Genomic DNA, 25,357 nt, shown 5'->3' on the forward strand with positions numbered 1-25,357 from the left:
TATGACATATTGCATAATTTGGAAGTACAATGCAGTTAAATGCCTTAGGCAACTAAACAGTGTTCCCAATGAGAACATTCAAGGAGCAACTGAAGTACATTTTAATGGCAATGCAACTGAATGAAAGGTACTTTTGAGTCTGTGCTAGACTTTTATTCCTGTGTAACTGGACCAAGACTTAATAATCAGAATGGAAATAATTCATATTAGAAATCATTAGTGAATAATTCTTCAGTTAAGTACAAATACTTAGCTCACATGTAATCAAATTAAATATTTTGTTCCTCAACTAATGTATAGAGATGTACCATGCCTGACCAGATCCTGAAAAATAACAATTAAGCAAGTGGCCATTGTTTTACTGGTTTCTGCTCAATTATTAATTTTCTATTTGAAGTCATGTTAGAAGACACGTTTTTGCATTTTCATGTAGAATTATGAGTAATATGAACCACAAATTACACGGTTTTTTGCTGCTGCTCCTATAGTTCAAAACAGCTGACTGAGAAGGGTTAAAAACATAACATAAAAACATGATTGTCTCTCTTCTACCAATGTGCTACAATAAAGAAGTAGCTAAAACAAAAATCTGTTGCCGATAAAATTAGTTTTAGACTTAAAAACATTAATATTGATAATCACAGAAAAGGAGAAAACAATGAGTATGTAATCCAATTTAATCAACAATATTGTTTTTCAGATTCAGAAGCAGTAAAAAGTTCTCAAAAGTGTCATATATTGCATTATTGGTCTAGGTTTGTCTAAGACATACCCACTTTTATCAGCTCTGGCCATATTTTGTACTATTGGATGGAATTACATCTTGATAAAAATTATATAACAAAGTTTATAGATGAGTGGAATTTATACTCCAGAAATCCAAAAATCAATAATTTTGATTTTTTATTAAGCTCTTTAATAAAAGAGATAGTCTTCTAAATTAAAAAGTTAATAAAGGAATCAGCTAACTTTTCCTGTTATAGAGATGAGAATCAAGTTTATATGAAAAAAGTTCTTGTCTATCTTTAAAATATCATATTTTATTTTGCTCTGTAATAAAGAACCAATAATAAAATGGAAAAAAAAATCAATTCTCAAGAAACTCATTCTTATCTGAACAGGGAAAGATGAATATTTGGAACCAAGTCAGTAGGAGCCCAGAAAATTTGAAATAAAATGCCATACTTGTTTTAATTAAGTATAATAGAATCACAATTTGAACGGTTTATAAAAAATAAAGACATAGGCTCACTACGTTTTAGTGACACAGGATAATGGAGCTAATTATGTAGTCATTTTCTGTACATCTCTCTTGATACCAAGACTACTTTATATTTTAGGGATTTTAAAATTTCACTCTTGTCAAACTCTAAAATTTTTTAAGATCTACTAGTTCCCCTATTTCTATTGTAGGCTGGAAGAAAATGAAAAACAAAGAAACAAACAAACAAAAAAACAAAATATTATGTGAAGTGACCATAGTATGTAACACATTGATATTTAAGAGGCAGGACTTGGAGAGAACAAAAAATTTAAATCACTGTTTTTCAGAAATAGAGAAAAAGACTATAAACATTCTGTTTTAATGGAAAGCCAAAATTTGCAAGATAATAATAACCAAGTGTGAACTACCATATTCTTGATTTAAGAAGCTGATAAAGGAGCCAAAAAATAAAAATAAAAATAAAAACCTGGATACATACCATTGTCAAATTTAATTTTTAAAAATTGTTAAAAGTATTTTTGAGTTAGGTTAGAAACTACATTAAAGTCATGTTTTCATACACACATACACACTTATTTTTCATATACATACACATCTATTTATGACAGTGTTGGTAAACTAAATTCAAATAACAGCAAAATAATCCTAACATTCATGTTCACTTTATTTAACTAGAGACTTTACGTTGCCCAATGAATTTGCTTAATGAATCAAACAATTGTGAGTGGTCCAGGACCAGTATGTATTTATTTATTTTCTTAGAAATTGCTGCAATTTGAGGGAGATAGGAGGCAATGTAAATATGCTTTTAAATATCAAACAATGTAGTTTGAAATCAAACTCATGTAATACTACATACCCTCCTCACTGGATGCAAAGTTGGAAAGTATCCTTGTCTGACACAGCATTCATTAACTCTACATACTCATGGGGACTTCCCCTGTACCACACACTGCCAGGTACTATGCACAGAGCAAACAACAAAAGAGTTCATGTTCCTCATACCTCAAAATAATAAGAACCATTTATGACAAACCCATAGCCAATATCACACTGAATAGGCAAATGCTGGAAGCATGCTCTCACCACTCCTCTCACCACTCCTACTCCACACAGAATTGGAATTTCTGGTCAGGACAATCAGGTAAGAGAAAGAAATAAAGTGCATTCAAATAGGAGGAGAGAAATTAAAAATGTCTCTGTAGATGACATGTTCCCATATCCAGAAAACTCAATCTTATCCGCTCAAAACCTTCTTAAGCTGATAAGCAACTTCAGGAAAGTCTTAGGATAACAAATCAATATGCGAAAATCACAAGATTTCCTATACATCAAAAATAGACAACCAGAGAGACAAATCATGAATGAACTCCCATTCACAGTTGCTGCAAAGACAATAAAATACTTACTTACTTAGAAATATAGCTAACAAGGGAGGTGAAGGACCTGTTCAAGGAAAACTACAAACCACTGCTCAAGGGAACTAGAGAAAACTCAAGATGAAAAAAAACCTACCATGCTCATGGATAGAAAGAATATTGTGAAAATGGCCATACTGCCTGAAGTAATTTATAAATTCAATGCTATTCCCATTAAACTACCATTGACATCCTTCACCAAATTAGAAAAAATAAAAAAAAATAATAATAAACCACTTTAAAATTCATATGGGCTGGGCGCCCACCTATGGTCTCAGAAGTTTGAGAGACTGAGGAGGGTTGATCACTTGAGATCTGGAGTTCAAGACCAGCCTGGCCAACATGGTGAAACCCTATCTCTACTAAAAATACAGAAATTAGCTGGGCATAGTGGCGGGTGCCTGTAATCCCAGCTACGTGGGAGGCTGAGGCAGAAGAATTGCTTGAACCTGGGAGCAGAGGCTGCAGTGAACAAGGATAGCATCACTGAACTCCAGCTTGGGCAACAGAGCAAGATTCTGTCCCCTCCAAAAAAAAAATAATAATAATATGGAGTCAAAACAGAGGCTGTATAGCTAAGATAATCCTAAGCAAAAAGAACAAAGCTGGAGGCATTGCATTACCTCACTTCAAACTATACTACAAGGCTATAGTAACCAAAACACCATGGTACTGGTACAGACACATAGACCCATGGAACAGAATAGAGAGCTCAGAAATAAGACTGCACATTTACAAACATCTGATTTTCAGCAAACCTGACAAAAGCAATGAGGAAAGGAGTCCGTATTTAATAAATGGTGCTAGAAGAACTGATTAGCCATATGCAGAAAATTGAAACTGGATCCCTTCCTTACACCTTATACAAAAATTAACTCAAGATAGATTTAAGACTTAAATGTAAAACCCAAATCTATAAAATTCCTAGAAGAAAATCTCAGAAATATCATTCAGGACATAGGTAAAGGCAAAAATTTCATGATGAAGATGACAAAAGCAATTGTACAAGAAAAAATTGTCAAATGGGATCTAATTAAACTAAAGTGCTTCTGCACACAAAATAAACTATCAGAGTCAACAGACAACCTACAGAATTGTAGAAAATTTTTGCAATCCACCCATCTGATAAAAGTCTAAATTCAGAATCTACAAGGAAGTTAGATAAATTTACATGAAAAAAACAATCCCAGTAAAAAGTGGACAAAGGACATGAACAGACACTTTTCAAAAGAAGATATGCCTTTGGCCAACAAACATATGATAAAAAGCTTAGCATCACTGATTATTAGAGAAATAATCTAATAGTACTTCATAATATTAGATAGTACAACAATAGTACTTCATACTATGTGGCCCAGCAATCCCATTGCTGGGTATATACCCAAAAGAATATAAATAATTCTACTGTAAAGATACACACATGCATATGTTCATTGCAGCACTGTTCACAAGAGCAGAGATGGGAATCAACCCAAATGCCCACCAATGATAGACTGCATAAAGAAAATGTGGTACATATACATCATGGAGTACTATGCAGCCATGAAAAGGAATGAGATCATGTCCTTTGCAGGGACATGGATGGAGCTTGAAGCCATTATCCTCAGCTAAATAGTTCATGTTCCTGCTCTCATGGAACACATTATTCACCTGCTACACACTTGACAGAAACAACATGTTTTTATTATGTCTTATATGGTGCCCAATAAAAACAATAATCAGTGTGTCATTTGAAGGCACACATTATTTGAATCACTCCTTAAATCAAAATCATACAATGGCTCAATATTGGCTAAAAAGTTATGTTGAAGCCCTTTGGCATTTAAGGTTTTCTCTTCTCACATATTATGTCACCCAACCCGTGCCCTTCTACATGTGTCTTGATTCCTGACATCAGCAGAGCATCCATATGCTCTACACTGGATCCCTGGCTCAGAGGACCATATTATTTCATATATCTGGCATTTTAAAGTTAGTTATTATTATATATATATAAAGTGTGTGTATATATATGTGTGTATATATATATATTATTTTAAAAGGGAGTTTTGCTCTTGTCGCTCAGGCGGGAGTGTAATGGTGGGATCTCGCCTCACTGGGTTCAAGCAATTCTTGTGCCTCAGCCTCCCAAGTAGCTGGGATTACAGGTACACATCACCATGCCTGGCTTGTTTTTTGTATTTTTAGTAGAAATGGGTTTGCCATGTTGGGCAGACTGGTCTCAAACTCCTGACCTCAGGTGATCCGCCCGCCTTGGCCTCCCAAAGTGCTGGGATTACAGGTGTGAGGCACCATGCCCAGCCAATCTTTTGATTTTCTATTGATAAAGCCAAGGTTTGAAGGTAATAAATTCATTTCTGAGGTCTCACAGCTAATACATATTCCCTTGAGATTCAAAAGTGTATGTGACTCCAATGAAGGATTTTTTAAAAATTTCTTCATGATGGATTACCTGTCTATCCCTCAAGTACTTATTCAAACATCACTTTTCACATAGTTTTTCATTATTGGAGATTATCTTTCTCACCTCTGAACTCTGATATTATAAAATATGACAATGACACAATTCTCACCTTTTGCAAAAAGTACAATTACTTCGCATATGCCTCATTTTTTTTTCTTTCTCGAATGTAAACTTTGTAAGAAAAAGGACTGTGTTATGTGCATCACTAAGTTACCCATAAGAGTTGTTGAGCAGAATGGGTAATACATGGAAAGTGTCAGATCCATGCATCTGTCACTAGGCCCAGTGTTGGAGACACTGTGGTGCCTATGCAGATCACCTTTACTAAAGAGGAGTACCCAATTCCTCACTGGTGCTTCTGCAGTGACGACTCACACATACCCTCCTTCTCCAGATCATTGTGTTTAACTGATTGAAGCAGCTTTGCTTGGAATATCACAGCCCCAAGACCAATTAATGATTGATGGGGCATATCAAAAGCAGATCCCCTTGCCTGTCATAAATTTATGCTCCAAAGCATAACTATAGTGACTCAAACCAAGACTAGACTCGACCTGAAACACAGTTTACTGGGCTCCTTCCTCTGCTCTCCCTCTGTCTTTTACAGCTTTCTTCTGTATACCACTTCCTTCATAAATGACTTTTACAACAATCCCCATTTTAGGCACTTTCCTAAGTACTATCTTACAGGTAATTCCACAAACTGCTGCCAGTGTCATTTTTTAAAATAAAAACATGTTACATATACTATCAATATGATTATGTAAAATGTTAACACCAAAGAAGTATTTTAAAAATAAAAACCGTGTTTGAGATTATGCCACTTAACTTGCCAATATCTTCAAATAGCTCTCTTCAAAGCTAGAATAGAATTCAGTTTTGCATTTGAGTCACCTTGCCATCCTCATATCTTCCATTCTCCTGAATTGTTTATATGCTTCTAGGTATTGCTAACCTTCTTGCTGTTTTCATGCTGAGCTAATTCCTTACTCAGAACTTACTATTCTATTTTCTTAAAAAGCTCTTTCCTCACATATTCACATCACTTGCTGCCTCTCTTTATTTAGGTGTCTCTTTCAATATCACCCTTCTAGAGATGACTTCTCTGATCATCATAACTAAAATAGTACCTCAATTGACAGCCCATCTCTTACTATGATTTTCTGTATAGCATGTATAACAATGTGACAGTATACATAAATACATATTCTATCCTCTATAGGAAGATAGACTTCATGAGGGTTAGAACTTGCTTCATATTGTTTCTTCAGTATTTGGAACAATTTCTGGCACATGGTAGATATTCAATGGGCATTTGTTAATGAGCATGAGATGAAAACAAATTTATGTACATAGACTAAATTTCAAATATTGCTTCTCCCCATAAAGATTAAAAACAATCTAAATGAATGGAAAGGTATCAAACACATTAAAAATGAATAGGAATATAAGCACTAAATATAAATAAACTACAGAAGACATTGTAATGCATAATTTTAAAATATGTACTATAAACCATGCATTATGTCCTTTCTGTGGAGGTGTAGTCAGTGGAGGGTAGGTGGCACAGAGCCCCTGAGGCTCCCATAATCTGAAAATGTTTTATTGAAGAAGTGCTAAAGTTAGAGGTACAAAATGGGAAAGATACAACTAGGTAGACAAAGGTTGACATTCTAGATAAGGGAGCTGGGAGAAAAATGACATGAGAGAAAGACCATGGAGACAGTAAAGATCTGAACTCCTGGGCAGTCCTGAGAACACAGATGGTTTGGAGTAATAGCTTAGATGGCAAGTGGGCCAGGGAGATTAAAGTCATATTGAAAAGAGCTCTGAATGAAAAGGCAAAAAAAATCATCAAAACTGTCTTTTACATAAAGTATATTTAGCCACCTATTTGCTCATTTCATCTCTCATCCTCTAGGAATATTTCCCAATATCCCAACTTAATTAACATATATCTGTAAAAATACCCTAATGTAAATGTATTGCTATAAACTGTCAAAATTTCATGCCTGTGAAATCTGACTAATAGCCTTAAAACTTAGACAAGTTTCAAATCATATTCCTGTAATATAACTGACAGTATAAGTACCTGATTTTCAAGTTGAGAAAATAGGACATGAAATGTAAACAACTTCATAAAATCATACTATAAATGGTTTTATCCACTTGTAAATATACTTATATTGCCAACAACACTATAAATAACTGTTAACAGTAATATACTTGTCATTCTGCTTCATATTTTAGCATGTGTCAGAAATCATACCTGTGGGTCTCTGTAAGTTCTTTTGTACTAAAATCCTTCTCAGTGTACCATCCATGGCTGCTTCTTCTATGTGGGAGTGATCTCCAACAACAGTCCAGTACATCATCCTGAAGAGAGTGGGTCAAAGAGGTTAGCCTGGTGATGGTGCTGCTATAACCCAACTCTGCTCCACAAAGCAGGGACTCTTCAGACCACATGCCTCAGAGTCACCCCAGAGTCTCTTAAAAAGTAGATTCCCGGGTACAACTCAAAACACACAGAATGAGAGCCTCCAATAAATGGCCTGGGAATCAACATTTTAACGAAAGTCTTGCCTACACACATTAAAATTTGAGAATCATTGTATACTATGATGTACCATAGCTCATTATTTAATATCCAAAATTCAATTTTGAAACTTTCATTAAAACTCAGAGAAAAAATATTTCCACCACATGAAACTTCCCTTTTGTTTTGACACAATAGTCATTTTATTATGGATGCTGTATGAACATGCTATTTTTTTTTTATAGAGAAGTAACTATTTTCTCAAACAGAAATTATTCTTTAATTTGGATGACTGCTTAATTCTAATAGTTAGGTATAAGTTGTCTCTTTTTACTCAGGAGTTATCAATCCACTTTATGGATGCTTAAGAGTTTTAGTTAACATTTTTCTATTTACTTTTTGGCCATTGCTTGTAGGTTTACATCTCTAACTAAAAGAAGGAAATGTTTGTAATATACTCTTTAAATTTGCACGTGTGTGTATATGTGTGCATATATACACATACATACACACATATATATATATATTCCTTCATCTTTTATTACCATAAAGAAAAATGTTAGTACTCTGTATGTAATATGTTTGATATTATGTTTAATATTTTGATAATTCAATTTTAGATCAAAAACAGAGGTTGTATATATCACACCAAGAACATTCTTCTGCAATGCACACATATAACCATGAACAGACACACACACAGACACACAGGTACACTGAATCCATAATACAGGAATATTTCAGAAAAAAATATATTTCGTATCATCATTTGGTGGGAATAGGACATGCTTTTTTACAGAAGAAATAGTACAAGGATATTTAAAGGCATGTGACACTATTACACATTGAACACTCATTACAGAGACAAAATCTACACAGCATAATTTCTAAAAAGGATATTCATTTTCAAGAAATAGAAATACTAAACCATTAACCTACCCTCTTTTAGGATTTACAGCAATAGCATACGGTTCTCCAGCCATATTTGTTAAGAGTCTGGTGCAGTTGGGGCCATTCAGCTGCCCTACATTAATAGAGTACCTCAGACTGGTCCAGTGAGTAGTGTAGTAACTGAACCAGTGCATTCTAGAATGATCAGTCCAGTAAATGTTTCCAGCCACCCAGTCAACTGCAATGTCCCTGGGCCTTTTAAATTCAGGACACTACAAGGAAACAAAACAACACATCACGGTATTTTCAAAAGGAAATTAGCGGAGTTTTCTGTATCTTTGCATTGAAGTTATGGGGGAATTATAAGAACATAGTCATGTGTTAATTGCTACATGCAATTAGATGTCAAAAAGATACCTAATGCTATTTTCAATCTTCGTAGATGTATTATCTGCCTGAATCTTAATTGTACAGACCACTGGAGTTTAACCAGATTGCACCTGTTTAATCATTACTCTGCTGAAATATTTCCAGAACCATAGGAGGTTCACCCATGACTTCTGGCAGTCAATATTTTCTTTAGAGTAACCATAATTCTGATAGCTAACACCACAGATTCAACAAATCAATGTAAAAAACAATCATAATCTTTCATTCCAGAATTTTTGTTGTTGTTGTTGTTGTTGTTTTGCGACGGGAGTCTCGCTCTGTCGCCCAGCCTAGAGTGCTGTGGCGCGATCTCCGCTCACTGCAAGCTCCGCCTCCCGGGTTCACGCCATTCTCCTGCCTCAGCCTCCCAAGTAGCTGGGACTACAGGCGCCCGCCACCGCGCCTGGCTAATTTTTTGTATTTTTTAGTAGAGACGGGGTTTCACTGTGGGTTAGCCAGGATGGTCTGGATTTCCTGACCTCGTGATCTGCCCGCCTCAGCCTCCCAGAGTGCTGGGATTACAGGTGTGAGCCACCGCGCCTGGCCATTCTAGAATTCTTTTGTTCAACATCATGACTGTGAAATGTATACTTATTTTGTATATATCAATTTTTAATCTTTCCATTGCTCAGTAGTATTTGTTCATGTATTTGCTCAAGTGGATTTGTACTGACGATATCCACTTGGCTTGTTTACAGTTTTAGGCCATTACAACTAAAGTTATGGATACTTTAGCACTTTTTTGTTGTTGGTAGTGGTGGATACAAACACTCAATTCATTTGGGTATTTACTAAGGAATAGAATTAATGTTTTCAAGTTTATGCACACTTAGCTTGATAGGATACGCTAGAAAAAATTTTCAAAGAGTTTGTAGCAATGTACAATCTTTTCAGCAATGTAAGAAAAACTCAGATGCTCTGCATCCTCGCCATACATAATTTTGTTCTACAATTGAAAAATCATTAGTACAGCTAGACACATTTAGTAAAATACTATATTTTAACATATTTTGAAGAAAGTCAGAATATCTGTTATTCATCTTACATTTGATAGGTTGGATTGTCCATTCTGTTTTACTGAATTACTGTGAGACAATGGTAACAGAATTCATTGAGACTAGAGAGCAAGGAAAATAACTTATGTTCTGTGCCCTTCAATTAACTTGATCACTTTGAGCAGGAACTAGTGTAGTAATTAATTTGACATGACCAGGTTTATTGTGCATAACCAAAAGTGAGAAGGTATTCACAGGGGTATTATGGCAAGAGTAGAAACAATTATTTGAAGGTGATTACAACTAGATGTGTAATCAATATGTAACAGCATCTTTAAGACCTGGGCAGCAGTGGAAATATGAGTTTTTAACACATGAAAGCTTCTTGTGTGGGTTCAGAGGAACCAGTATTATCAATCAGTGGACTTGGATTAAAAGAAAAGAAACTGACTATCTCGAAAAGAACATGGAATGCCAAGAAACAGGAATTGCAAATCACTGTCTGCTGCATGATTACTGGGATCTCAAACAAGGAAAGTATGGCTTATATCAAACACAGAATCCATAGACAATGATTACTGGGATCTCAAACAAGGAAAGTATGGCTTACATCAAACACAGAATCTATAGACAATGATTACTGGGATCTCAAACAAGGAAAGTATGGCTTACATCAAACACAGAATCCATAGACAATTTCTAATGCCATTTATCATCAGTTCTTTGACCTATTGGACGTTAAAACTGAAATTATGAAATTGTATTACCCTATTTCTCAACTTTAACAATAAATGTTATCCATATACCTAGTGATATCTCAGTTATCTGAATTAAATGTAAAACACTCTGCAATACGGTATACTCTAGAAATGTTATATAAATAATGTTCGCAGATGTTTAGAATATAAATGTCCTAGTCAAACCAAAAAATCATTTTCGAATGCTCCAGTATCATTTAAGCTAACTGTATTTTTATTTTCAACTTGTCATCATTTAAAAGTAAATACATCACCAAATGGCATGTGCATGTCAGTGTGAATCATAAATCTACAAACATGAAAGACAATGGGAAAAATCACCATTATAAGCTATTTTAAACCTGTTGAAGCATATGTGTAATTTTCTAACACTAGTAAAACAAACTTTTATGACACAAAACTTATAATACTCTTTGTCTAATTGAACATAGAAAAAGTATCTATTTTCCATTTGTGAGATGTAAATGTATACACCTGATTTTCAATCCTCATGGTATCCCTGATAAAATATGTCATATTCCATGCAAGTTCCACTTTTGTTGAATTTAGGATTTTCATTTCATTAAATTCATTCTCAAAAAATTCTGATTATCCTTCGACTTTAGACTTCTAACCCTAGACTGATGACAGTTAGTAACCCAGTTTCCTAATGTTCGTAGAACATTCAGAAGTTTGATTTGGTGATACTTTTTCAGGTAAACAGGCTGGTGAAGATTTTACTAAGGGTGAATGATAGAAGGATAAATTTAGGTCACATTTCTAGGGTAAAGAACATAGATTAGAAAAAGAAAAAAAAACTTACTTTTCATGATAAGTACAAGATATTTTGATGACTTGCAGAGCCATTTAATATATACATTTATTCTCCTTCTTCTGGAATAAGGAATCTCTAATGTCATTCAAGTAACAACTAAAGTAGTTAGAATATGGGATAAAAAATAGGCACATGCAATTAATTCAACCTAAGGTTATGATATCATAAATGACAAGATGATTCTCAGAGAATAATGGCAGAGGGTGAAGATGTTACCAGGTGTTCATCCTCAGTGACTCACAGTAAACTAAATACTTACTTATTTTCAACAATGAAGAGAGAATAACAAAACAAAACAAAAGACAATCAGGAGGAAGAGGGAAGAAAGGAGCGGAGGCGGAAGAAGACAACCTCCCTCAGAAGAAGGTGGCAACATTATTAACCTACTCTCAACCTATGGCCAAATTAGGAAATCACCCTTTGTACTGAGCTTCATAGGAAAGAAATAATCTCTACCATTCACATCTTGACCAGGATTTTGAATAGTATTAACCACATAAAAGGGAGCCTTATATTGAATGGATGTTCACTGGAGGATGAAAGGCAGAAACCCCTGTTGGATCTTCATATTATGATCACACAATTTTTTTAAGGAGAGGTACCAAAATCAATCAGGTAAACACGAAAAATGGAAAAACACAGGATAAGCACACTGACATTCTGAGAGTGGAAATGAAGATTGATATGGGAAAACAGAACAGGAGAGCTAAGCTCCTTGCCTTCAAAAATCATGAAACAAAACAAACAAGCATACCAGATTGGAGAGAAGAAAATATACAACTTTCATTTGCCCCATTGACAAGCTCACTAGACAGGTACATCCATGAAATGGAGATGCTAATTAAACGTGTCCTGTTTGAGAGACTGCAGGAGCATGCAGCTTCCCTGACAACAAAAGGGTATTTCTCATCTTGTTGAACAGAGTGGAAGACACATTTTGGCTGCATTCTTCAGACAGATGATTTCTTTTCTAATAAGCTCTCTAAATACACAGCCAGTTTTGAGACCTGAGGCATCCTTCTTTGTAGGAATGCATTAGTCAAATGAATGAAACCCTTACATCTTACAAAAAAGTGACAGTTTGTAACAAAATTAGAGGTTACTAGTTTAAATTACTAATCCTTTCTAGGTGTAGATTGTAAGGTATCTGTCACAATTCCAGCTTCAATAAACTGAAGATGTAAGTCACTGAAGACATTTGTTTTAAAACAGGAAAAGGGAAAAATCTATGACAGGGGAGTTCAAGCATTTGAGCCATGAAAATACTGCTGTCTGTTTTAATAAATTTCTTACAGTTAGCAATATGCTTTAAGAAAATTTAGTTTACACAAGGATAAACTGAGGTGATACCACATATTTTATTGATTTGTGATGTTTTTCATCTTGGTGTATATCTAAGAATAGAAAATTCAACTAATTTTATTAAAGTTACTTATCTCCCAATGGAATTGTATTAAAACAAAGATGTAAAACCATCCTCACGAAATTGTGTGTGGATGTCTCTGTAGGATATTTTGCTAAATGAAAAGACTATTGACATTTTGCTTCTCAAAATATGAATCAGATTCGCTTCCAATAAGTGGATGTAAAATAATAACTACACAAATTCTAAATTTTACTAAATTCTATTGACTTAGTCATGCTATTAAAATATCCAAATATTTCATATGTCAGTCAAGGAGCTCACATAGCAGTGGAGAAATCCTTAGAGAACCAAGAAAAAGTTACATTTAGAGCTAGAATGTGTACGAGATTAAAAAAAAAAAAAACTATTGCAGAGATGAAAAAACTTTGGCTTCTATTTATGATTTATACTGAACAATAGATTATTTCAATCTGAATAATTTTAAGGTTGCAACGATCTACATTAGGACCATGTCAACTTGAAATAATCTTCTGTTAGATGAAAAAGAAACTTCAGATGTAATTCTCAGACAGTTTTTTAAAAAGACCAAATTTGTCGTTGAATTAAAGACTCAATAATGTATGTGATTTTGTTACTCTTTTTTTTAAGCCTCTGTTACTCTTTTTTTTTAAAGCCTCTTCAGTGTTCTTTAACCTTTTATTCCTGATTCACGTCTGTCCTCCATAAAGAGAAAGACTGGCTCTCTAAACTTTTATTCACACTATCAGAAAAACAAAGATATCACAGAAGATTAGAAAACACACTGAATTTGGAATCAGAAGAACTGATTTAAATCCTAGTCCTAGTTTCTCTCCATATTATAAGGTGTGTAAAACAAAGACTTTGGATTAGATGATCTTTGAACATCTCTAGCTCCTAAACAGTAAATTATGTAACAGTTCGAAATATTATCCATTCTGGGTAAGTCTGCATTTCGTATAGCCTTAAATGCATATCTATGGTAATTGCTCATTTTTAGGCATTAGTGAGTGAATAATTTGTTCGTGCTTGGGCTGGTAATTCTGATATTATCCTACATCATATGTGAATGACCTGGAAATAAGGAAGTAGAATACCTCTGACAATTACAATTTAAACATGCATAACATTCGAGAAATAATTCAGAGTTACCTGAGAGTAGACCTATCAAAACAATTGGTTGAGGAGTAAATTTAAGTTAAAATTTTTTAAAAAAAGTAGATTCTAACTTTTAAAATTAAAATGTCACATTATATATCCAAATTTTTGTTTTTTTCTTGAAAATTAAGGTCATACAGTTTGATATATCGAAACCGGGCTAACATTCCAGAATAGAAGAGCCAATTACCTGCTGTGCCCTCCTTTTATTAGATGTGTTCAGTTTGTCTCTATCACCTGTGTTCCCAATGTTTATGCCTATTTCAATCAATTATCTTACCTACATAACTTCTTTATATAATCAATTTGCACAAAAATGAATTGAATTTAATAAAGATATTGTGTATCTATCAGAAAGAGGATGAAGACAGTAACAAACACATAGAAAAGAGTTAAAGAAGTAAATGACAGTGTGTTTTCAGAATCATTAGGTAAGTTCCTTGTGGATCAACAGGAATTTTAGCAGATGTACATGTGTATATACATGATTTATATGATATACACAAAATAAATTGTGTTCTTTTATCTCAGTGTCTCTCATCCATCAAATTCATTCAGATTATGAATATGTGTGTATGTGCACACGTGCTATGTAAATATAGGAAATGCTGAGTTTCATATATCATTCTCTTGCCAGCTTCATTATAGTTTCCTAGCATTTTATTACTCCTTAAACTGACAATAAAATTTCCAAGTCTAAACAGAACCCAGAATAATAAAGGGGTCACCTTGTAGGCTACTTTTTAGGCATAAAATTAACATTCTTCAGTCTTTCTTTGAGCATGTCCCTTCAAATGACAACAGGGCCTTTGGAAGACCTGAAAACACATTCTGTGGGATGAGATCTCTGATGCTTCAACAAGATCAAGATCATTCTCAGTGGTGATAATAAGTATAATAGTAATAATAAAAGTGGTGTCTTTTTAATAAAGGAGCTTTGGTTAATTGGGAAAATTAAGGAAGACAGAAAAAAATAGCACATAAATGACTTTGAAGGGAAGATAAAAAGTTGCATTCTTGATAGTGAAATACGGCCTATATAGGGCTGGAACAAAACTTTGTGTTTGGGGATATATATGTGCTTGTTTATAGCTATGTAAGAAAATGGGAGAGGTGTGATGGGAGATGAGGCTGAAAATGACTAAGAGGCTTGTAAACCAATGGTTTTTAAAAGGATATCCAGTAGAAGAATTTACTTAGGGACATACGATGATCAGATTAATGTTTTAAGAATGTTTTGGCTATGGTGTGGAGAATGGCTTGGGTGTGAGGGTCAAAAGTGGATAGATAAAACCAGAGGAGACTAACTTAATGAACTCCAGGGAGAAGAGTGTGGAAGTTAAATTGATGGTTTTCTGAGACAAAGGTGGACAAAATATGAAATCTAAAAAACCACGATGAGATGCCATCTCTCACAAGCTAGAATGTCTACTATTAAAACATCAAAAAATAGCAGATGCTAGTGAGGCTATGTATTATATAACTATTTGTGAATTCATTTTGCCATATATCATTTATAATTATTCTTTCAACTTTCATAGTATACACAACAACTTTATTCCTTAAGGTTTGAGAGAAAGATACATAACCATATTTCCTGTTAAGCAATATATAACTAGCAAAAAAATAGCTTTGAAATTAAACTTTCATGGAAAATCATATATTTCTTACTATGGTTATAAAAATATTTGCTATTCAGGTAAGGCCAATTATGCATGACATACTATAAACCCTTCAGACACAAGAATCATTGATTATTAGGATCTCTATCATAGGGATTTCATAATAGATATGACTTCTCACAAATTAATCTAAAAATGCAATGCAACAGCAATCCAATTCTAATGTGTTTATTCTTCTACTAAGAGTCTAAAACAATTTTAGAAATAAAAATGCAAGATTTTCAAATAATTTTCAAATGAATGGCTGTAGAGTTCATACATAGAGATACGCTATAATGCTACAGTACATTTTTAAAATATGTTCATGCGGCACAGATCCACAAAGAGATCCAAAGACTATGATGGGGACTCCATATTCACGCATACGTTTTGAGAGTTTAGTACCACAGAACAATAGAAATACCTACTCCATCACTAGAGAAATGAAAGACTATTTAATATTTAGGGTGGAAGTTAAATCTCCACATCAAACCATATACACATAAATGCATTCAGATCCATCAGAAACATAAATATTTAAAAGTAAAAGAAGTATTAAAAGAAAGAATAGAAAGTATGTACATGTTCTGGATAAAAGACTTTCCTAAATATGATGTGATGTCCAGGAGCATTGACAGAAAAGACAATCAGATCTGACTACATAAAAAGCAAATCTTCTATATAGCAAAAACCATCAGAAACAAAGCAAATTCATTTGAAGGAAATGTTTTTTTGTGTGTGCGTGTGGGGTGTATATCTTACAAAAACTCAGTATTTACAGTATATAAATAGTGCATAATAAGATCTTATGGAAAACAAAACACTTTAAGGAAAAAATAAGCATAGATCAAAATAAGACCCCTGGAAGAAGCAGAATTTTGAATAGTTAATAAAACATAAGAAAAGGTGTTCAAACTTCACAATACAGAAAATACACATCAAAAACAATTGGCAAAAGTTTATTAGTATTATGATGCTGATTTTGGCAATAGCATTAGGAAAAATTCAAATTCACATATTGAGCATTTTTTTTTTTTTTTTTTTTTTTTTTTGAGACGGAGTCTCACGCTGTTGCCCAGGCTGGAGTGCAGTGGCGCGATCTCGGCTCACTGCAAGCTCCGCCTCCCGGGTTCACGCCATTCTCCTGCCTCAGCCTCCTGAGTAGCTGGGACTACAGGCGCCCGCCACCGCGCCCGGCTAATTTTTTGTATTTTTAGTAGAGACGGGGTTTCACTGTGGTCTCGATCTCCTGACCTTGTGATCCGCCCACCTCGGCCTCCCAAAGTGCTGGGATTACAGGCTTGAGCCACCGCGCCCGGCCTTATTGAGCATTTTTAAAAGTAGTCTTTTTGAAGGCAATCTGAAAGTACTTATTCAAAATTAAGTTTGAATACTCTTTAATCTAGCATTTTCACTTCATAAAATGCCTGGACTATCTGATACAGGCTTTGTTACCCTTATACTTGAAGATGACCACTAAGACATTATTTGCAATAACAAGACAAAATCAAACAAATTATGTTTCTCAAAATATAAATATTGAAATGAAGGATGTTATATTTACACTATGAGTGCAATCATTAAAAAAAATGACATAGGTAAAATTAGCTAACACGGTAAGGTCTCAAAACTTGTTTAGTGAACAAAGTAAACAGCAGAAATGACTTTGTATGATACGATTCTACTACATATTGAAAAAACCCTAGTGTCGTACAAGTATCTAAGTTCATAAATAGGTAAATAGCTAATCAAACGATGGTATATCCACGTAACAATATGCTATTCAGCCAAAGAAAGAATGTCTTATTGATATATGAAACAATATGGATGAATCTCACAATCATTGTGCTGAGTGAAAGACGACCGATCAAAAAGGGTACTTACTATGTACATAAAATAATAGAAAGAGCAAACTAATCTATAATGAAGAAAACAAATCAGTAGTTGTCTGGTGATGGGAGAAAAGTGGGCCAGGGTCTGGGGGAATAGATTACTGAGGGAATTAGATGACCATATGGAAAGAGTTGGAGGTCATATAGATATGTTCATTAGTTTGATTGTGATGATAATCAAAACTTTTGAAATTGTATATGCTGTATATATTTAAATATGTAGAGTTTATTTCATGACAATTATAGCTTGAGCTTCTAAAAATGCTCTAGATGTACTAGTATATAAATTTATAGAAAAATATTTGTATAGTACAGAACAAATTGATCGTCTATTAAGAGAGCTGTGGACTTTGAGGAAACAGGATAAAGAATCCTTTTCACTTTTTGCCATTCTGACTGCTGGATTGTGAGTGAAAAGTGCAGCAAGGACAGAAGTTAGGAGGCTACTGAACTAATTCAAAAGAAAGATGCCTGGATCAAACCTAGGTGCCCTCAGCAAAGCTAATATAAGGTAGCCCACTCTTGGACATACCTGGAAGGTGTATTCAACAAGACTTCCTGATTTATTAGTTATGATGGAAGGAAAGGAATCAGCAACAACTAATGACTCCAAGATGTTTATTTTAAACATGTGAAAAATAGAGTTGTCATTAAATGAGATTACAGAAGTGGATTTGAGGGATACAATGTGAAGTTTATTTTGGGACATTCTAGTTTCAATATTTTTTTTTTAGATACAAAAGAAAAAGAAAGTAAGCAGTTGGACAAGGGATGATATCGATTATGTTAACATGTCCATATATGTTAAGCCATGAAACTATGTGAGCTCAACAAGGAAGTAAGGGAAGAGAGTAGAGGACTAAGGTCTGAGCCTGGGGTATTTCATTATTAAGACGGATAAAGAAAAGGAGCAAGTAAAAGAGAATAAGTAGGTGAGGGAAAAAAAGAAACGTTAAAACACCAATTAAATAATAACTACATTGGTAATTCACCTTAGTATCATTTTATTTTACAGGCTTGTGATTACATAATATGACATGATAAAATAAGTATCTACTGAAAGCCTGGCTGGAGAGGCTGATATTGTGGTGAAGGGTTTCTCAGTTTCACTGTTGCCAATGTTTTGCTCAGGATATTTTGTAGTGTGTTATCCTATTCATTGTAGTGTGTTAAGCAGCATTTCTGGCCTTACCCACTTGATACCTGAAGTAGTCTCCCGGTTGTAACAATCAAAAATATCTCCAGATATTTCTAAATGAGTGGGAAATCATACCTATTTGTGCTCTCTGATGCCTGCCTCCTCCATATACCCTAAATTTCTTAAGGTCCTTAATGAATCTCTGCCACGAAATTTGTTGAATACTTCCTTGTGGTCATTCACTTGATCTCTTAGAAGTATACTAAAATTATGACCCTGATCTCTTTCTCAAAATATTCTCCTCTCTCAGTTTTTGTAACTCTGCATCTTCTTATTTTCTCTGAATGCACTGGCTACTCCTTGTCATCATTTTAATTTTGCTTGGGAGATTGGTTGCAGTCCTTCTTTTCCTCCTTTCTTCTCTTACCGGTAATCTAATCTGGCTTCATAGTTTTATGTACATCTTCTACTCTGCTAGTCTTTAATGTGTATCTCTAGCCCAGAATATGTTTGTGTATGTATGTATATATGTATATATGTATATCTACACATATAAATATATATACATAATACATATAACATAATTTAATTTTATGCATATAACATATATACATAAATATATATATTTATGATTCATGTCCTCTCATAACTCATATACATGTATATATATAAAATAGTATTACTTCTTTCTCATCACAACTCAAATCTTCTCTCTTCAAATTGGCCTTTACTCATCTTATGTTGGGAATTGCATTATCTGAATTTTTCTTTCTTAGTTCATTATTTAATTCCTTTAATACATTTTTAAAAATTGGAATTTTCTGTATTGATCTACTTATGAGTTTAATTAACTTTCTCTTTCTTCCCTAGAAAATAAGCTCCATGAAAGCAAGATTCCAGTTCTGTTATTATTGCATTCCAAAAACCCAACACCAAAACTAACAAGTAGGCTTTAAATAAGCCTTTGGGTATGAATGAATAAATTTTGACTGGTTTCCCCTAAAATGCTATGCTTTTTATTAATAATTTCCTCAGCATTATTTATTGTAGACTCATATAATAATTATCACTGGTATATTTTTAATGAGTAAATACTGTTTAAGGAACTAAAAATCCATGATAGCAAAGTGTCAAATTTATACCTCTTTGACTTGTTTAGTAAAATTTTGACTAGATCATAACTGTTACATTATCATTTACCAGAGTCAATATGTATTATTGAGTGCCTGTCTTGTGCAATTAACAACAATCAAACCACAAATTGTAATGATGTAATGAACTGATAGCTTTAGATTTTTTCCACGTAATCATAATAAATGATTGTAACTCTGATTTGAATGAACTCAGATGACTATCAATTTTTAGCAGTACCCAGATGTTCTGAAACAAGACTTTTAAGTGGTTTTGTACACACACACACACACACGCTTATTTGTGAGTGCATATGCACACCTATGCACTTTTGTGTGTGTGTGTGCATATGTGTGTGTGTGTGCTTGTGATACACAGCGACTCATATATTGGGTATGAGATTTATACCTCAATTAAAAATTGAGACCTGTTAGGAATAACTTAAATAGATATGTTGTTAAAAGTGTTTTGGGGGCCGGGCGCGGTGGCTCAAGCCTGTAATCCCAGCACTTTGGGAGGCCGAGACGGGCGGATCACGAGGTCAGGAGATCGAGACCATCCTGGCTAACACAGCCAAACCCCGTCTCTACTAAAAAATACAAAAAACTAGCCGGGCGAGGTGGCGGGCGCCTGTAGTCCCAACTACTTGGGAGGCTGAGGCAGGAGAATGGCGTAAACCCGGGAGGCGGAGCTTGCAGTGAGCTGAGATCCGGCCACTGCACTCCAGCCCGGGCGGCAGAGACTCCGTCTCAAAAAAAAAAAAAAAAAAAAAAAAGTGTTTTGGGAAAACAAAATGACGTAATCAACTTTTTGAGAAAAAGATATGATTATTAATCAGTAAAATAATAAGCATGTTTATCCTGAACATTCTATATACAAAAAGGAGAACATACCACAAAATGACATCTCATATTTACTTTTCAAAGTCAAGTAGATCAGATAAATCTGAGTATTTGTTTTGCTTAGGAATATTTAGGTTTTTAGTGGTAAAAATTTAATCTGTGCTTTTAGAGTTATTTGCATTTTTCCAAACATTAACCTACTTTATAGTGTTTCCCCTCATATGCTTTTTTGTATAGCATCTCATACTAAAAATGATAAATTGCCCAAGAGCATGTACAATTGTTGCATAAAGCTGTTATATTCTGTTCTGGGTACTAAAATTAAAATTCGGAAGTCTCATTATGCCTTATGTACAGATTAAATCATGTCACTCTTTTAAGTTTTAAATTATTTATTTTCTTAAAGGAAAAAAATCCATTCCTTTTGTATAGCCCAGAAGATTAGAAAATCATAAGTATTTCTAATTATAAACAACTTGGTCTGCATTTGAAATTTAAATTTATAATAATTATTAGTATTCTAACCATTTTCATAGATTACAGAAGAGTATTGCCTTCACAATTTCCAAAATAATAATAATAATAATAATAATAATAATAATAATGAAACAGGATCATATGGAAAAATAACCATTTTTTTTTGGAATGGACTTCATTTAACATTTAGTTGTCTGAATAATATTCTTCTGGTTTTTGATGCAACAGATTTTATACTATTTATGGAAATTGAACTATTCCAATATTTTTAGTATCTGCAAGTATGTTTTTAAAACATCTTGCTACCACATGGCTAACTTCTTCCATTTGGTTCACTGATAATGGAGTTACAACTAATGTATTCATAGCTTGATTTGTAGATTTTTCGCTCCCTTGTCTATTGATTCAGAGATAGAAATCAATGTGCCATAATCAGCCTAGGGAAAAAATCTTGAGTTTTATTTTTCAAGGGGTGGGGAAGTCTCAATCAGTATTATTTAATATTTGTGTCAAAACTTACAAGATGAATTAGATTACATGCTCATTAAACTAAGGGATGACTAGCGTGTTACTGTTAGAAGAACCAATGTTTACATGGCAGAGTAATTCATAAGATAGAAAATCAATTATTAATACATAAGACAGATTTCAGAGGAATAAACACAAATTGTCCAGATAATAATTGGATAGATATATGATATGCCATACATCTTTTGGAAATCAAATATATTTATTATCTCAAAGGAGTTGTAGAAATTGTGTACTTCAATATTATAGTTGTTTTCAGATGAGTAAGCTGAGACTCAGATATGTGATATATCTTTCAAGTTAATTGCTCTACAATACATATTACTCACTAAGGTGGTAATAATAGATTTAGTCTGTCTTTATAATATTGAAATATCAGGAATACAAAAAGATTTAGGAAGCAAAGTTAAATAGTTGCTTTTATCAGTGCAGCTCTAAAGTATTTTTTAAAATAATGTATTGGCTAAAATTGTTAGGAAATTTGGCTTATAGTGCTAAAACTCATGGCTCAGAGGTTCCAAACTTATAATTACGGCATTTAGTTACTTATGATGAACTCCTTAGTAGAAAATGCACTCCTACTGTTATCCATTTTTCTTCTTTGTGAATGCTATTAGTCATGAGAGATTTAAATAGAGAGGTGAAAACAAAAGCAAAACATAGGAAGTCTGGATGATATAACACAAGTTATTACTATCATTAAAAGAGTAAATAAAGTTTTATATCCTATTAAAATAAGTCTAATCAAGCTTTGCCATTGAATATGAAAGATTCTATAACACATTAATAAAGATAAAATATGTAAAATATACACTTATAAATAAATATTCAAGTAAAATACATAAATACATTTCTGTGTATAAGAATGAAAACTTAGTTACCAAACATTGAGTGAATTTGGCTTAAAATCTACAATAAATTTTGTGAATTCTGTTCACTAGAACAGCGGTCCCCAACCTTTCTGGCACCAGGGACCAGGTTCATGGAAGACAACTTTTCTACGAATGGGGTGGGAGGGGGATTAGATTCTCACAAGGAACTCAGCAATCTAGATCCCTTGCATGCACAATTCACACATTCCTCCCATGCACAGTTCACAATAGGGTTTGCGCTCCTGTGAAAATGCAATGCCACCACTGCTCTGACAGTGTGCAGAGCTCAGATGGTAATGCTCCCTCACTAGCTGCTCACCTCCTGTTGTGCAATCAGGTTCCTAATGGCCACAGACTGATACTGGTCTGTGGCCTGGGGGTTGGAGACCTCTGAACTAAAGGACAATCAATTTCCCCAAAGCACAAAGCTAAATAAAACAAAGACTTTTCTTGAAAAATTATGCCAAAATTAAAGATGTGTCTATCTTTATCAATTATAAAATGCAGATATGTAATTTGCAAATAATGTTTAATGTGCTAATATGAAGCAGAGAACATTTTGCCAATTATTGTTATTAATGTCATCACCATCATCAACAGAATCATCCTACTATTAATAGCAAGCATCTAAATAGTACTTCCTATGTACCTAGACAGTTAAACATTAGTATATAAAATACATATAATTAATGTATATTATTTATTAGTTACATGTAATTATATACAATTAATTTTAGTATATAGTTAATATACTAATATGTAAACTGAATCATCACTAGAACCTCTTGAAATAGAGTACCAAGAAGCTAAGAGGCCAGTAAGCAACAAGAATAAGATTCAAACTCAGCCAATATAACTCCACAGTATATACTCTTTATTCATTCATTAACAACAGATGCCATGTTACCATAGAAGCAATGTTTTCAACAGGCAGATTTCTGTTTTAGAGCAAACAAAAGTTAATGGTAGCTATTGTGTTCGAGGAAATAGGAATTGAACAATCCTGGTATACATGGATTTTAACTCAAAGGTTTCATCTAAGTTAATCTAAATCTGAATTTGAAAGCTACAATAGCTTATTTTAAAACCAGCATATTGCCATCTACTGCTGATAAAATTAAAATATGTTCCAGACTTGCATCAAATGGATTCATGTAGTTCAAGTGTTTATGGTAGATGCTAGTAGAAAAAGTAGGGAGGACTTCTAGATAGGAACCTCTAATTTTTGTTAAACACAAAGCTTCAATTACATCCTGCTGGGACAGCACTTGACTTTTTGGTTGTACAGGAATGGGCCAGGTCCTATAAAAATACACATTTATCTGTTATTTTCCTTCCAGGTTACTTAAAAATATAAAACACACAATAACTTGACATGCCCTAAAACAAAAAGGGATAATCTATAACCATAAATTGAAACATATTCCAGTTTATTTTTCTCAAAAACCATGATTATCAACATGTCCATCATACACAAGTGCACAATATTTCTGTTTTGGATGTTTCCTGAAATATAGTTATCAGGAGTCAGAAGAAATGGTTACACCATTGAGTTGATGTCCTGCCCTAGAGTAGAAGTATATTTATGATAATGTAAGAAGAGAAACAATTATCCCTGCATTACACTACTTTCTAATGTAAAAATAATGTGATGTTTCCCAATCTCATCTCATGATAAAAAAGCTTATATTCATAATAATTGTAAAGCACTATGGAGCAGATGGTCTGGAGATGTTAGGTATCATTCATTAGCATTCTTATACTATATATAAGTCAAATACATTAAAGCAAAAACATAAAAGCGTACAACTAAAATAAGTCATGTACAGCTATGATAATGAATGAGCAGAGAAATACATTATTGCTATACAAGGAAAATATTGGGAAAATAATTGAATATATTAATTAATATAATTAGATATTACAATAGATACATTTTATTTAAAAAGCAGCTGTTGGAAAGGTATGGACTTTCAAATATATAATGGTATTTACTTACAATCAAGCCACTGTTTGCTTGCCTTTTTTCTCTGCCATGGATCCTTTTGTAGAAAATTCCGCCTGGATTAAACTGAGTACTCCAAATAATCATATCTCTTTGATAATATACATCCATCCCTGTTATTCTTGAATTATGTTCAATATGAGAAATTTGTTGATGATCGCCACTGTAGTTGAATGGATATATAAAACCCAGGATATCAGTGTCATTAGCAATGTAGAGAACTTGATCTTCAGAGCCTGGAGATTATTATAATAAAATACAAAAATAAAGTAAATTTCAACTAATGTTAAAAGCAATAATTGTACTTTTAAATGATCTTGAATTATTATTCTTAATACAGTTTTTCCTCAAAAATCAACCAGCTTTATATTATCTTTTAGTCTTTATGGCTTATTATTTCTGATATCCACTTATCTAAATATTTATAATAATTATTGATAGAGGTTTTCTAGTGCCAATCTTTCCTTGTGGCTAGAAATTATGTACATATAGATGTCCTTTATATGAAGAGAGATTATTATTTGATAAGTCACAATACAGTAGGTTATAATGCATCAATTGTCAATGTCTAGGTGCTATGTTGTATACTCATTAAGCTTCTAAAGTTTCTGAGTACTTAATTTATGAACCTGAGTGATCATTACTTTAGGCTAAGAAATAAAAATTAAGATATGAAGAATCTTCCTCTTACTGTATTTATACATCTTAAGTACTTATTAACTTTTAGCATAAAAAGATA

At 33.4% G+C, this 25,357-nt stretch overlaps 1 protein-coding gene across 4 annotated transcripts in view; it reads right to left on the bottom strand.

Annotated features, from left to right (window-relative positions):
- Nucleotides 1-25,357, bottom strand: part of LOC105492606 (LDL receptor related protein 1B) — a 1,932,714-nt gene that overhangs the window by 96,542 nt on the left and 1,810,815 nt on the right. For 3 of the 4 annotated variants that reach the window (XM_011759820.3, XM_011759819.3, XM_024796262.2), the window contains exons 77-79: nt 24,613-24,854; nt 8,583-8,806; nt 7,377-7,483 (exon numbers count right to left, since the gene is read on the bottom strand). In XM_011759820.3, coding sequence (XP_011758122.2) covers nt 7,377-7,483; nt 8,583-8,806; nt 24,613-24,854 — 573 coding nt within the window. Of the gene's footprint in view, nt 1-7,376; nt 7,484-8,582; nt 8,807-24,612; nt 24,855-25,357 lie in introns of those variants that run through there. The other variant, XR_011609732.1, reaches the window with a different exon arrangement.

The sequence above is a fragment of the Macaca nemestrina genome, chromosome 11 (assembly GCF_043159975.1).
Source record: "Macaca nemestrina isolate mMacNem1 chromosome 11, mMacNem.hap1, whole genome shotgun sequence".
In the NCBI taxonomy this organism is placed as follows: domain Eukaryota; kingdom Metazoa; phylum Chordata; class Mammalia; order Primates; family Cercopithecidae; genus Macaca; species Macaca nemestrina.